This window comes from Neomonachus schauinslandi, chromosome 1 (assembly GCF_002201575.2).
Source record: "Neomonachus schauinslandi chromosome 1, ASM220157v2, whole genome shotgun sequence".
NCBI lineage: Eukaryota > Metazoa > Chordata > Mammalia > Carnivora > Phocidae > Neomonachus > Neomonachus schauinslandi.
The window spans coordinates 162,263,859-162,279,319 of record NC_058403.1 but is presented as its reverse complement, the minus strand read 5'-3'; the positions used below and the strand labels follow the sequence as shown (position 1 = coordinate 162,279,319).

The 15,461-nt window shown below is 40.0% G+C and overlaps 2 protein-coding genes across 3 annotated transcripts in view; both read left to right on the top strand.

Moving 5' to 3' along the window:
- ATG7 (autophagy related 7) overlaps positions 1-15,461 on the top strand; it is a 230,381-nt gene that overhangs the window by 175,104 nt on the left and 39,816 nt on the right. Inside the window, exon 19 of one of the 2 annotated variants that reach the window (XM_044916407.1) lies at positions 9,545-9,613. The exons of the other annotated variant lie outside the window; for it this stretch is intronic. Within the exon in view, the coding sequence (XP_044772342.1) occupies positions 9,545-9,613 (69 nt within the window). The remainder of the gene's footprint in view (positions 1-9,544; positions 9,614-15,461) is intronic. 2 annotated transcript variants of the gene reach the window in all.
- LOC123326012 (pancreatic progenitor cell differentiation and proliferation factor-like) lies at positions 2,708-3,710 on the top strand. Its single transcript, XM_044918876.1, has 2 exons — positions 2,708-2,751; positions 3,188-3,710. The coding sequence occupies exons 1-2, from the start codon at positions 2,708-2,710 to the stop codon at positions 3,708-3,710; spliced, it is 567 nt and encodes a 188-aa protein (XP_044774811.1).

Genomic DNA, 15,461 nt, shown 5'->3' with positions numbered 1-15,461 from the left:
GAGAGAGCAAGCACATGAGAGGGGGGAGGGTCAGAGGGAGAAGCAGACTCCCCGCCGAGCAGGGAGCCCGATGCGGGACTCGATCCAGGGACTCCAGGATCATGACCTGAGCCGAAGGCAGTCGCTTAACCAACTGAGCCATCCAGGCACCCCTATTATCACTATTGTTTTTAATGGTCAGTAGTCTCTATATTTATCCATATGTTTACATTTTGGAGCTACTGATTCCTTCTTAAAATTGTATGCTTCCGTATCAGAGCATTTGCCCTTGAGCCTGAAGAACATCCTGTCTTAGATTCATCATACCCTTTGGTATTACTCATAGGGCAATTCTCTACAAGAAATGAACACTCATTTGTTTTATTTTTCTGAGAGCATCCTTACTACACACTTCTTTCTAAAGGGCATCCTCCTTGGGTATAGAATTTTTAGTTGACTTTTTTTTTCTTCAGAACTTTTAAAATCTTTTACTTTGTGAATTTTTCTGTGTGTGCATGTAATTTTTCTTAAGTCAACATTCTTTTTTTTTTTTTTTTTAATTCCAGTATAGTTAACATACAGTGTTATATTAGTTTCAGGCATACAATAGAGGGATTCGACAGTTCTATACAACTATACATGACTCAGTGCTCATCATGATAATAAGTGTTCTCTTAATCCCCTTCACCTATTTCATCCATCCCCCCACCCACTGCCCCTCTGGTGACCATCAGTTTTCTGTAGAGTCTGTTTTTTGTCTCTTTTTGTTTGGTTTCTTAAATTTCACATATGAGTAAAATCATATAGTATTTGTCTTTCTCTGACTTACTTCACTTAGCCTTATACTCTCTAGGTCCATCCACATTGTTCAAATGGCAAGATTTCATTCTTTTTTAAGGCTGAGTAATATTCCTGTGTGTGTGTGTGCGCACGCACGCACATGCATGTGTGTGTTTGTGTGTGTGTGTGTGTGTGTACCACATCTTCTTTATCCATGCATCTATCAATGAACACTTAGGCTGCTTCCATAATTTGGCTATTGTAAATAATGCTGCTATAAACATAGGGGTACATTTGTCCCTTCAAATTAGTGTTTTTATACTCTTTAGGTAATACCTATTAGTGGATTACTGGATGATATGGTAATTCTATTTTTAATTTTTTGAGGAACCTCCAAACTGTTTTCCACAGTGGCTTTACCAATTTACATTCCCACCAACAGTGCAAGAGGGTTCCTTTTACTCCACGTCCTTGCCAACATTTGTTGTTTCTTGTGTTTTTATTTTAGCCATTCTGACAGGTGTGAGGTGATATCTTATTGTGGTTTTGATTTGCATTTCCCTGATGATGAGTGATGTTGAATGTCTTTTCATGTGTCTGTTGGCCATCTGGATATCTTCTTTGGAGAAATGTATGTTCATGTCTTCTGCCCTTTTTTAATTGGATTATTTGGTTTTTTGGTGTTGGGTTATATAAATTCTTTATATATTTTGGATACTAACCCTTTATCGAATGTGTCATTTGCAAATATCTTCTCCCACTCGGTAGGTTGCCTTTTAGTTTTGTTGATTGTTTCCTTCAATGTGCAGGAGCTTTTCATTTTGATGTATTACTGATAGTTTCTTATTGCTTTTATTTCCCTTGCCTCAGGAGACATATCTAGAAAAATGTTGCTATGTCCCATGTTGGAGAGCTTATTGCCTGTGCTCTCTTCTAGGATTTTTATGGTTTCAGGTCTCACATTTAGGTCCTTAATCCATTTTTGAGTTAATTTTTGTGTATAGTGTAAGAAAGTGGTCCAATTTCATTCTTTTGCATGTAGCTGTCTAGTTTGCCCAACACCATTTGTTGAAGAGGCTGTGTTATTCTCATTGTATATTCTTGCCTCCTTTGTTGAAGATTAATTGACCATATAAATGTGGGTGTATTTCTGGGCTCTCCATTCTTTTTCATTGATCTATGTGTCAGTTTTTGTGCCAATAACATACTTTTTGATTACCACAGCTTTGTAGTATTTCTTGAAATCTGGGATTCTAGTACCTCCAGTTTTGTTCTTTTTTTCCTTTTTCAAGATTGGTTTGGCTATTTGGGGTCTTTCGTGGTTCCATACAACTTTTAGGATTATTTGCTCCAGTTCTGTGAAAAATGCTGTTGATATTTTGATAGGGATTGCATTAAATCAGTAGATTGCTTTGGGTAGTATGAACATTTTAACAGTATTTGTTCTTCCAGTCCATGTGTATGGAATATCTTTCCACTTGCTTGTGTCATCTTGAATTTCTTTCATCAAACATTTTATAGTTTTCAGAGTATAGGTCTTTCACCTCCTTGGTTAAGTTTATTCCCAGGTATTTTATTATTTTTGGTGCAGTTGTAAATGGGGTTGTGTTCTTAATTTCTCCTTCTGCTATTTCATTGTTAGTGTACAGAAATGCAATTGATTTCTGTATATTAATTTTGTATTCTCTGACCTTACTGAATTCATTTATCAGTTATAGTAGTTTTTCTGGTGGAGTCTTGAGGGATTTCTATATATATTATCATGTCATCTGCAAATAGTGGAAGTTTTACCTTTTCCTTACCAATTTGGATGCCTTTTATTTATTTCTCTTGTCTGATTGCTATGGTTAGGACTTCCAGGACTATGTTAAATAAAAGGGATGAGAGTGGACATCCTTGTGTTGTTCCTAACCTTAGGGGGAAAGTTCTCAGTTTTTTCCCATTAAGGATGATTAGCTTTGAGTTTTTCCTAGATGGCCTATATTATGTGAGGTTTGTTCCTTCTAAACCTACTTTGTTGAGGGTTTTTATCATGAATGGGTGTTGTACTTTGTCAGATGCTTTTTTTTTTTTTTTTGCATCTATTGAAATGATCATACGGTTTTTATCCTTTCTCACCTAATGTGATTTATCACATTGATTGATTTGTGAATATTGAACCACTCTTGCATCCATGGAATAAATCCCAATGATCATGGTGAATGCTTTTTATTAGTGTATTGTTGGGTTTGGTTTGCTAATATTTGTCTGCATTTATGTTTGTCAGAGATATTGGCCTGTAGTTCTTTCTGTTTGTAGTATCTTCATCTGGTTTTTGTATTAGGATAATGTTGGCCTCATAGAATGAATTTGGAAAGTTCTCTTCCTCTTCTGTTTTTGGGAATAGTTTGAGAAAAATAGGTATTAATTCTTCTGTAAATATTGTTAGAGACCCTGCCTCTGCCTTGGTCACCGAGTGGCCTTCATCAGTCTCCTCTGCAAATGCTCCATGGCCTAGTGTCCCCATCCCTGCCACCTGTGATCACAGGCCGAGGCCCTCCAGGGGTCACCACCAACCCACAAGCAACCACTTGGCAGCCATCCCCTCCAGTGGCTCACTTGTGGCCACCCACAACTATTACCGGCACCGCCTGGGTTCCACTTCCAGTAACAGCTCTTGCAGAAGTGCAGAGTATCCTGGGGAAGCCATCCCCCACCACCCCAGTCTCCCAAAAGCCCACCTGGGTCACTGGTGGGCAAGCTTCTTTTGGGGGAAGTCCACTCTCCCGTTCATGCCTATAGTGTTGGAGTCCCCAGAATGCTCAGAATCTCCCCAGGCCTCCAGTGACACTGATACCTGTGACTTGGCTTTGGAAGCCATGAGGAAGCAGCCTGGTGGCCAGCCTAGCAAAGCCAACACCGGCCCTGATCCTGCGTGGCCATCACAACCACCAGGCTTCAGGAGGCACTAGGCTCATCAGAGCCATTCCTCCCCCACCCCTCCCCTCTATGTAGACTAGGCAGGCTGCAGCAAACAGAAGCACTTGGGTTCTTTTATATCAAAACAGCAAAACACCAAAAAGGAAGTTGAGAAAGCCCCACTCTTACTATCCATGCCATATGCAAACTTTTCTGATGCCCTGTAACCATGTGCCTTATACCAAGTAGAAAATAAACTCTAAGAAGCCAGTAAAAAAGAAAAAAAAAAAAAGATTTGGTAGAATTCACCTATGAAGCTCTCTGATGCTGGACTTTTGTTTGTTACTGATTCAATTTTATTTCTGGTAATCGATCTGTTCAAATTTTATATTTCTTCTTGATTCGGGAGAGTTATGTTTCTTCCTGATTAAGAGGTTATATGTTTCTAGGAATTTATCCATTTCTTTTAGTTTGTCCAATTTGTTGTCATATAGGTTTTCATAATATTCTTTTATAACCCTTTGTATTTCTGTGATATTGGTTGTTATTTCTCCTCTTTCATTTCTGATTTTGTTTGAGTCCTCTCTCTTTTTTTAAATAAGTCTGGCTAAAGGTTTATCAATTTTGTTGATCTTTTCAAAGAACCAGCTCCTGGTTTCATTGATCTGTTCTGTTGGGGTTTTTTAAAATTCTATTTCACTTATTTCTACTTTAATCTTTATTATTTCCTTCCTTCTACTGTTTTGGGTTTTGTTTGTTCTTTTTCTAGCTCTTTTAGGGGTAAGGTTAGGTCATTAATGTTTGAGATTTTTCTTGCTTCTTGAGGTAGGCCTGCATTGTTATAAGCATCCCTCTTAGAACCACTTTTGCTGCATCCCAAAGATTTTGGACCATTGTGTTTTCATTTTCATTTGTCTCCTTATGTAATTTTGATGTCCTCTTTGATTTCTTGGTTGAGCCATTCATTGTTTAGTAGCATGTTTTTAACCTCCATCAACATTCATTCTTACTGTTTCCTGGAGGATAATGTGTCCTTTCCCCGCCCCCTACCCCACCATGGGTACTTTTAAGATTTTCTCTTTATCTTTGCTTTTTATCAATTTGTGATGTACCTAGGTTTGGTTCTGTTTATTGTCTTGCCTGAGGGTCACTGAGCTTCTTGAATCTGTGGGGTAGATATGTTTCCTCAGATTTTGAATATTATTTGCCATTTTTTCCAAATTTGTCTTCTTTTCCATTCTTTCTTTTTCTACCTAATGTGAGTCTAATTGCATGCATGTTAGATCATCTGACTATGGCTCTATATTACTTTCTGTTTTTTTTCTCTTTGTGCTTTATTTTGGATATATAATATTGACCTATCTATGGGCTCATTAATCCTGTCTGCTGCATATCTACTCTACTGTTGAATCCATCCTGTGAGTTTTTAATCTCTGATACTGTTTTTGGAAGTTCTGGGAAGTTTTTTGGATTTTTTATTTTTGTGGCTTCTAAGTTCAAATATTCTATTTTTTCATCTGGTTTTTCTATCTCTTTTCTTTTGACTATATTAATCACAGTTATTTTGGAGTCTTTGCTAAGTCAAATATCTGGATTAACTCTGCTTTTAATCACTGTTTTATCTCTTGATAATTGGTGCCTTTTACAGTTTTCAGGGGGTGGAGGGCAATATTTAGTAAATATTTATTATATGCCAGACACTGTAAATGCTAGATTTACTCTAGACTATCTTATAGTATTCTATAGAGTCTTTAAATTTGTTCAGTCAGCTAAGTTTTTTTTTTTTTTAAAGATTTTATTTATTTGACAGAGAGAGATACACACAGCAAGAGAGAGAACACAAGCAGGGGGAGTGGGAGAGGGAGAAGCAGGCCTCCCGCGGAGCAGGGAGCCCGATGCGGGGCTCGATCCCAGGACCCTGGGATCATGACCTGAGCCGAAGGCAGACGCTTAACGACTGAGCCACCCAGGCGCCACCGTCAGTCAGCTAAGTTACTAGAAGGACTTATTTAGGGAAGATCTACTTTAGGGTCCCCTTACTGCTAAGTATGATTGATAATCTTATGGGTGGCTTTTCTGAGTTGTAAGTCGATGTTTGGTATGTTCACCTATGTCTTCCACTCTCCCATCGCCCCAAATCCCACATCTTTCCAATACTGTTTAATACCTGGCATTTCCACTCAGAGTGTCTCAGCTTCACAGCACATACTTTCTCCCAGACTTTTAGGAGTCTCAGCCACCACTCAGTAGCCCAAGAGTTAGCCAAGGATCCAAGGGCAATTTCCATGTAGATTTCTGGGTTCCCTCCCTCACATTCAACCATCTCTACCACCCTGCTCCCCAAATCTCAGCCACCTTAGCAGCATCGAACTTTTATTTCTGCCTCATCCCTCTATCAAAACAATTGCTCCCTGCTTGAGTTTCTGTGTTGGTTGCTCTCTGAGCCAGGTAACTGTTATTTTATATATTTTGTCAAGTTTTTATTGTTTATGGCAAGAAAGTGAGTCTGATACCATCTACTTCATCATAGAACTGGAAGCTAACATTTTGCTATCTTGGTTTCAGTTACATTTTTGAAGACACTCATTTTAAAAAGCACAATTTATGGATAATTTTTATTTTAAGTTTACTTCATGGTAATTTTGTTAATCGGTACTGTTTCCCAACATTATTACTTAGATGGAAAATGACTATAAGCAGCATCTTTATTAATGTATGAATGTTTCAGTTGGCCTATTCAGCTTTGGTGCTCCCTATAGTAAGAGATAGCTTCTTTGGCATTTGCATAGTTTGAAAATCGTCTAGTGTTGAGAGTCTGCTCTGGCTTGACCCTGTTTTCCTGGTAAGCATAGTCCCAGTAACAGCACATCTTGGCAAAAGTGACCTGTTGCCCTGGGTGACTCCCAAAATGGCAGCCACTAGAGTTTAATTCCTTTGACCTTAAGTTTTATCTCCTGTGAAAATTCAGCCACTTCAGGGGAAGAATGGCAGAGTAGGCTGTATTAGTCATTCACACGAAAACAATTTCTCAGATCCCTTCTTATAGAGCTGATTTATTAGTAGCTGGGGAGAAGCTTTTGTGGTTACTCGTTGGTGTCTGAGGCAATGAACAAGGCCATACAAGGTGAGAAAGTGTACATAAAATAGAAGGGATAAAAAAGATAAATCTTATTGTTTTAATCCTCCCCCCAAAAGCTAGGCTCCTTCAGTTTTTTATCTGTTTCCTCAAGAAATTCTTCATACAGGGCGCCTGGGTGGCTCAGTTGGTTAAGCGACTGCCTTCGGCTCAGGTCATGATCCTGGAGTCCCGGGATCGAGTCCCGCATCGGGCTCCCTGCTCGGCAGGGAGTCTGCTTCTCCCTCTGACCCTCCTCCCTCTCATGCTCTCTGTCTCTCATTCTCTCTCTCGCAAATAAAAAAAAAAAAAAAAAAGAAAGAAATTCTTCATACAATATGATAGGAGCTATAGCAATAAAGCAAAGACTAAAAGGATACAAATAGGCTGATAATATAGAGTAAAATCTAGGATTAAGGTAGGCTGAGGGATGCAGAAATTGGTGACATTGGTTTCTTCCTAGGAGGGCTTTTGGATGGCTGGGCATTAAGGATGGGAAAGAGACTACATTATATAATCTTTTTTCCTTCTGAAGCTTGAACCATGTGAATGTGTTACTCAAAAAAAAAGAAAGAAAGAAAAGAAAAGATCAAGCATGTTTATTTGTTATCCTTCCTATAACACCCTGAGTGTAAAGGGATATTTTTTAACCCTCAAAGATAATAAGAATAGGAGAGCAAACAATGGCAACAAAAAATTTGGAATCTGGAAAGATGGTGCTATAGCCTGAATGTTTGTGTCCCACTAAAATTCATAAATCAGTCCCCATTGTGATGGTATTTGGAGGTGTGGGGCCTTTGGGAGGTGACTAGGTCATGGCGGTGGACTGCTCATGAATGGGATTAGTGGCATCTAACTTAAAGACAGAGACTAAACTAAATTTGAAGGAAACAGACTATGTCAAGAGATGAAAATTTTAGATACTCCAAAAAATTCCTCTATTATTTATATTCTCATTGAGACAAAAGATTATATTCATGAAACAAGAACAAAGGGCCATGAAAAGGGATATTCAGATAATGAAAAAGAACTCTCAGGGGCGCCTGGCTGGCTCAGACAGTTAAGTCTGCCTTCGGCTCGGGTCATGATCCCAGGGTCCTGGGATTGAGCCCCACATCGGGCTCCCTGCTCAGCAGAGAGTCTGCTTCTCCCTCTGCATACCTCTCCCCCTGCTGTGCTCTCTCTCTCTGTCAAATAAAAAATAAAAAATCTTTAAAAAAAAGAACTCTCAGAAATTAAAAATATAGTAAGTTTGAAATTCAACAGAAGGAGTAGACTATGAAATTCAGAATATCTTCCAGAAATTAAAACAAAAGGACAAAGAAATGAAAAGTAGGGTATAACAGATAAGCAAATTATGGATCGGGGTAGGAATGCCAACATCCAGATGATAGAAGTTGCAGAAAGAAAGACAGAAACCACAAAAATCAGAATGGTTTTCGACTTCTCAGTACCTATGCTAGAAACCAGAAGCCAATGAAACAATGTTTTCAAACCATGAAGGAAAATTATTTCTAATCTACAATTCTGTATCCAGACAAACTGTTAATTGAGCATGAAGCTAGAATAAAGATATTTTCAGATATGCAGGCTCTCCAAAAATTTACCTTTTATTCACCATTTTTGAGGAAACCACTGAAGGATGAACTCTAGAAAAACAAATATAAACCAAGAAAGAAGAAATGGTAAATGGGAAAAGGTGGATGGCACACAGGAGGGAGACAGAGGAATCCTCGGGATGACCTGATGCAAAAAGGGAAACTACAACAGATTGGATCAGGGCAGAAGTCTCCAGTACAGATTTTGTTAAGGAAATGAAATTGCTTAAACACCTAATGTGTCTGAACATTTATTTAGGAGATTTAGACAGTTCGCAGAAAGTTTGGGATTAAATTATGGATAAGTATTTAAGAACAAAGTAAAACAAAAAAGACAGTTGTTAACTCCAGGGAAAACAACCTTGTAGAAGAGATGAAAAGTAATCCTAGCATATTACACAGGCACCTTGATACAGCAATTAGATACTGATCTAAATGGAATTATAATTATGTTGACAAGATGAAAGGAAGGGAAGGTAAGAGTTTATGATTGTGGGGGTGAGGGGGCTCTCAGTGGAAGATAGCTAAATCCTCATTTACCAAAATGGGAAATAGATACACAATGCTTCAACCTGAGGGGGAAAAAAATCATGAAGTCAAGAAGTAACAATGTAGACATTAAAGATTTAGTACCCAATTCCTACTGGGGGAGGGGTCCCCCACACCACGCAGTTCTCTAACACCAGCTGGGTGTCCTACAGTTCAACTCAATTCTGACACTATCTACCCAGAGATAACATCAGCTTGCATCAGTCCTCAAGACTGCCCTCCACTTCCGATGCCAGTTACAAGTCCATGTTATTACCCAACGGGCTATAAGTCAGAGGTTCCCGTGACCCCCTCCTTGGGTTCAATTAAGTTGCTAGTGGCTCACAGAACTCTGGAAATCATCTTACTAGATTACTGAATTATTACAAAGGATATTAAAGGATATGAATCAGTAGCCAGATGAAGAGATAATAGGGTGAGGACCCGAACAAAGGAGCTATGTCCTTGTGGAGTTTGGGGCTTAGCACAGTGGTACATGGGAGTGTTCTAGTTCACCAACCTGGAAGGTCTCTGAACCTCATCCTTTTGAGTTTTTAATGGAGCCTTCATTACATAGGCATAATTGATTACATCTTTGGCTATTGGCGACTGATTCAACCTCCATTGCCTCCTCTCTCCTCTCCAGAAATCAGTGGGTAGGACTACCATCCAGAGCATTCAAAATGCTGGAAAGAAAGCACATGATATGGTGGTGGTAAGATCTGGAATTGACTCCTGGCTATACTCTGTGTGACTTCAGCAAAGTCACCTAACCTCTTTGAGAATAAGATAGGGGCAATAATAATCACAGGGTGATAATAGATATCAGGCAAAATAATGTATATGGGAATGCCTGTTAACTAGAAAATTCCTATTACAATTCTTGGTTTTAATTAGTTTCTTTTTTTTTTTTTCTTCTTTATGTGTTGACTTTGTACAAGTGTACCTTCTATCCCTGGTATGTTACTATTATTATTGACTCTAGGAAGGGTTGTGTATTAGTTAAGGTATAGGATGAAGTGCTATAACAGGGAGACCCAAAAATATGGCAGTTCAAACAAGACAGAAATCTGTTTCTCTTTCATATAAAAATCTAGACCTGTGCTATCCAATATGGTAGCCACTAGGTACTTGTGGCTATTTACATTTAAATCAAGTATAGTTAAATAAAATGTGAAATTCAGTTCCTCATTTGTACTGGGCACATCTCAAGCACTTAAAAGCCACTTGACTAGAGGCTATTGTATTGAACAACATATATAGAACATTTTCATCATCCCAGAAAGTTTTGTTGGGCAGCCCTGATCTAGAGGAGTGGTCCAGAACTTCAAGGGTAGCTCTGCTCTACAAGGTCATCCACAGACCTGAGTTTCATAAATATTACTACTCTGCCACCCCCTAGGTAAGGCTTTATAATGTACTTTTGGTGCCATCAATCCCTTTGGCACTATGACAAAGCCTACAGACTACTTCACAGAGTAATATTTTTAAATGTCTAAGATAAAACACATAGAATTACAATGGAAATTAATTATGTTTAAATATAATTGTCAAAGTATAAAAAAATAAAATGAACTCATGCTATAATAATATGTGCTTTATTGATACAAGTAATGATCTAGTGGCAATTCTAACGGCTACTATAATTTCAAAGTATTGGTAAGTATATGTGATTTTTCAAGATAATCCATAACAAATATAATGTGATATTAAAATATCTATAATTTCAGTTGGTGACAGTCATAGATATGGCAAATACCACTTATGGTTTGTTCCCTACATGATAACTGAAGGAAATGCTAAATTTCAGATAGACGTTAGTGAAAAGAAAGTTACATAGTTTTCTTCCCATCCAAGTTTACAAGACCAGCATTTCTATTTATGGACCTCTTGACGGGTCTGTGGACTCCAGGGTTAAGAAGCCCTGCTGGGGGATGTCAAAGCTGACTTGGCAATGCCAAGTCCACCCTCTAGAATGTGGAAAGGGGAGGGTAAGTGATTTCTCTTTTAAAGGACATGACTTGGAAGTTGATCCCATCCCATTGTTCAGCAGGCAGTCACATGACCACTTGTAGTGTAAGGCAGGCTGGGAAATGTAGTCTTCAGGGCAGCCCCTTACGTTGCTATTAAAAAGCTGGAAGGAGTTCTGCCAGTAAAAGGAAGAAGGGAAGAAGTGATATTAGGATAAATCGCAGTCTCTGCTGCCACAGCTTCATTCATCACTATGGAATTGAAACAAAAAAATGTGTTTCTGTTATTCAAAAATGGCTGTTTATTCTCTGACATTTTGTGCACTTTCAAATCTGAGTCAGAAATGCCAGGAAGAGTTTCACTCTTACTAGCTATGGACACGCTCCCCCAGTGTTACCAGTTTCTGAGGTGTATAGTGTCTAAGGGATATAGCAGTTTTGAGCTAATGTTCCCCAATTCTGTGCATATGCCTGTAATCACTGGCAACATTGTTATTAGCTCAGAGACAACAGTCTTACCCATGTCAGAGTGTGTTTGTCCCTTGCTCAAAGCGGACTCAGTATGCCATGATCTGTACTGAGAGAACCAATAACAAATTAGATATCTAGTCCTGTCACCAGTGACCAGTAGTACTCTATGTGCAAGAGAGCATAAAAAGTAGGAGGCAAGCTTTTTCCAAACAAACAAATCCCTTGAGCAAGTGTCCTTTAAAGTTTAAAATAACAACTCCTTTGGTTGTACATACAGCCTTTAAATTTTCAGAGAGCTTTAAGTACCTTAACTCTTCTCATTTTATTAAGGTACCCAGATCATGGGGGTTTTTCATTTTTTCGTTCTTTTTTTTTTTTAAGTTAAATAAATAACAATTTTGACACAGCACCACATGGCCGACAGCTTTTAGCTTATAAAAGAAGAGTTTGAAAAGGCATACTTACAGGCGAACCCTGCTGGCTTCTGGCAGGAGGGAGACCGAGCTGGTCCAAGCCCAGATAGCACTTAAAGGGCCAGGCAACCCCTCACACACACCTCTCATCTCCGTCCCAGGGGATGTTTTCTGACGGAACATGAATGTTCAGTGTTATTTTCTTTAAAGTCCCAGATTGTGAGCTCCCAAGGGGCAGACACTGGAGTCTTCCTAGCCCCCACAAAGCCTGGTGCAATTCCCTGTACATCACACGCACTAGACATGTATTTGCTGACAAATCACTTCTATTTTATGAGCATTTATAATGGCCTTTTAAATAAGTGATTTTAAAGTTTGCTGAATGAAGAGTGGTTTTTATTTAGTCTTAGGGTCACCATCATCTTATTTTTTTGGTCTCCCTTCCCCCCGTCCATCTCTAGTTTAAAAATGTGATTCACTAGGAAAATATGACTCCATTAATTGAATTAATTTTAGAGCCAACTTTTCAGGAACCTATCTATTTCTGTAAAGTGAGATCCACTTGCAAGTGTACCATTTGGTGCCAGCACTCAAATTTTCCCTGACTCAGTTGCTCCAGCAGTGTTTCAAATATCTTCCCATAAATAAGGCAGCCAGTGCCCCATACTTGTGAGGATTATTTACAGGGTCTTGTGATTCAGCCCAGGATCTGATAGTGATCTTGGTCGGGTGATATAAATAGGCTAGGATTTGCCAATGGCTATTTTTATAAGGGAAGCTTTCTAAGTTGATTTCTCTGAACCCAGAATGACTTTCTCCCCCGGCTTCCCTGTTTTCCTCTTCCACTGGGGAGATGCTCTCTTCTGTGGGCCTGTCTTTCCACCTCCCCCAGCCAGCTGGTGTCTGCAGAAATCAGAAGGAAGATACGTGCCTGATACAGAGTTGCCTGAAATCCTATATCTTTACCCCCTTTCAGTATCATCTTTCTTTCATCTCGCCTGAGAATGGCACCCACCCCGCCCATCAGGCCACAGGATCTCTGGGACTAGCCACCTTGTCTGAAATAGATACCCACCGGCTCTCAGGCAGAACAATTCCCTACATTCATACCTGAATGTATATTTTACAATATTACCTTTTGTTTGTCTTTGTAGACTTGCCCCTGCCCCAAGTTGGAAAAAAAAAAAAAACAAAACCCAAATCCTGAGTTACTGCGGATGAACCAAACTGCCTCGTTTGAGGTAACCTCAACCCCATGTATGACTAACACCCCCGCCCCAATTGATACAGACACTAGAGTGCCCGCTCAGGCCTTCCCCAGGGATGTCTTGGCCCCAGGTCTCCAGAGCTCTCTTTCCTCCTTGTGGAGCACCACACCCCACCACACCCCACCACACCCTCACCCCCCCACCCCCACCACACACACACACACACACAGTATGTGTGCAGTGCACAGTCAGGCAGGAGAGGCTTGCCTTGGGGCACTGCCCTTTCTTTGCATCCTTTCCCCAGGTTTTCATGCCGAAAACAGCACATTCTTAAGATGAAGCAAAAATTGATCCTGCTCTTTTTCATCCTGTGTTTTTGACCATGATGTTCTTGGCAGTCAAACTTCCAGGCTTGGGGGTAGAATTGATAGCTTCAAGTGTAAGTTAAATTGGTCGGCAGCATGCCATGTGTAGCCTTAGCCCCCCTGGATAATTTACCAGCATCTGTGGCTTCACCCACCCGGTGGCCTTGAGTGTCTCCTTAACTTTACAACTGGCTCGCCTCTTGGAGCCCTGCCTCCACCCTTCCACCCCCCAGCCAGCTCTGAGGGCTGGAGCTCTTTCTCATTTCTTGGGCCAAGTACTGGAAGTAAAAGAGATTGTTTCAATCTCTGAGTTCCACCACAGGGTCAAGGGCCCCAGAGCCTGGTGCTGCAGTCTGGCCAAAGGGACCACAAAACCAGATCACCAATGATGTTCATCAGTGCTCTGAGCTTTGGTTTTGCCTTTGCCTGGGATTAATGTCCCATCTCATAATAACAATGAAGATCAAATAAAATAAGGTATTATACTTGAAATGCTTGATGAAAGGTAGAGAGCATAACAACAGCAAAAATAAGAATAATAGGTACCATTTTATAGGCATCTGCTGTGTCCCAGGTACTTTGTTTGGTGCTTCATGGGAACTACCTCATTTAATCCTGACAACTACTCTTTAAAAGTATTAGTATGCCCATTTTACAGAAAGGAAAGTAAGGCTTAAAAAGATGAAGTTATTTGTTAGAATCACATATCTAGAGAAAGTGGTAGTCAAAATTTGAGTCTGGCCAGGCTACCTTTAAGGCCCATGCTCTCATCTATTAAACAGAATATTTCCCTTCCCATTTCAGAATTGGTAAGAGAAACATAATTAACTTCAAAGATTGGCGTTTATAGTGTTTTGTTTGGGCTACCCATTTTACCTTCCATTTTCAGATCAACAAGCCATTTCCTGTGCTCAGGCCTTATTTCCAAAGCAGAAGGAACTCGGTGGTTTTCCCACTGGGAGAGGGAGACATGAAATGTGTCTGCCTGTTCCAGGAAACGCCACCTACTCTTGTCACCCACACTGTACCGCCCCAGTGTACTGACTATACTGTAGCCAACTCAGTGGTGACTCTTATGTAAGCCACTAGCTATCAAGATGACTAAGGCTCAGACAGTGCTCACTGCATTTCTGTTTCTGTGGATGACAGTGGATTGAGTAGGGCGTTTAGACCTGCACTGGCCGGGTGTGAGTTCATCAAGTCCCTGGCATAGCACATGGCTAGCCACAGAAGAATGAGGCATAAAAGGCTTGGTCCCTGTGTGGAGCCACCATCCTGTATCAGAGACAGGACAGGCATTGTGACTAATCGGTCACTTCTTCCAATGCACAGGAAGAAGTGCATCCATCAAGAGAATTCAGAAAAGGGAAGGCCTCCATGAAAGAGTTTGATCTGGATACTGGCGTGTATGGATAGAATGGTGAGGAGAGTGAAGAATGTTCGAAATACAAGAAACAGCCAGGGGTATCTGGTCAAGGTTTCAAAATGCTTTGTTCCTGGGGGGATTTGATATAAATTGGGTTTTCATCTTAATTCAAGAAAAGGCACATGATAAAACTTGCCACTTTTCTGAGTGCTTATGTCTTGAGAAATGGTGTGATTCTGTTCAACATCTTAAATATATAGTTACAAGAGCAAGATGCTGTCCCACAGGCAGTGAGGGAATCAAAAGTGAGTGAGATTGTGTTGGTGGTTACACATAGTTGTGTGTAAAACTTACAGAATTGTTCACCCCAAATGTAAATTTTTTAAATGCTTTAAGTGTGTAAGGTTAATCCTTCCTCTCAAACAGCTTACAGCTTAATGAAAGAAGATAGTAAACTGTCTTCCATGGTTAAATACAGTGCATGTGACAACAGAGATTGAACAGAAGAACGCTGTGGGGCCTTAAAGCCAGTACAGAGCATTGCTGTCTGTGGGAAACCCAAACCGTCCTGACAGTACGTGGCATATGCAGTGAGATCTCAGAGTGGGGAACTGTCAGAAGAAAGGCATGGGAGCAGGGAGGTGTGTTTGGGAACAGCTCTCATTCCCTTTGGTTTGGTTTGGTTTGGGTTTTTTTCTTTTTTTTTTTTTTAAACATAATTCCTAAGCTGGTGTTTGTTGAGCACCAACTCTATGCCAGCAGAGTGCTGC

Excerpts from the sequence above, each read along its gene's own strand:
- LOC123326012 (XM_044918876.1), top strand. The coding sequence starts at position 2,708 with ATGATTAGCTTTGAGTTTTTCCTAGATGGCCTATATTATGTGAG. Across the intron at positions 2,752-3,187 it reads GATGGCCTATATTATGTGAG|AGACCCTGCCTCTGCCTTGG; the intron begins GTTTGTTCCTTC and ends AAATATTGTTAG.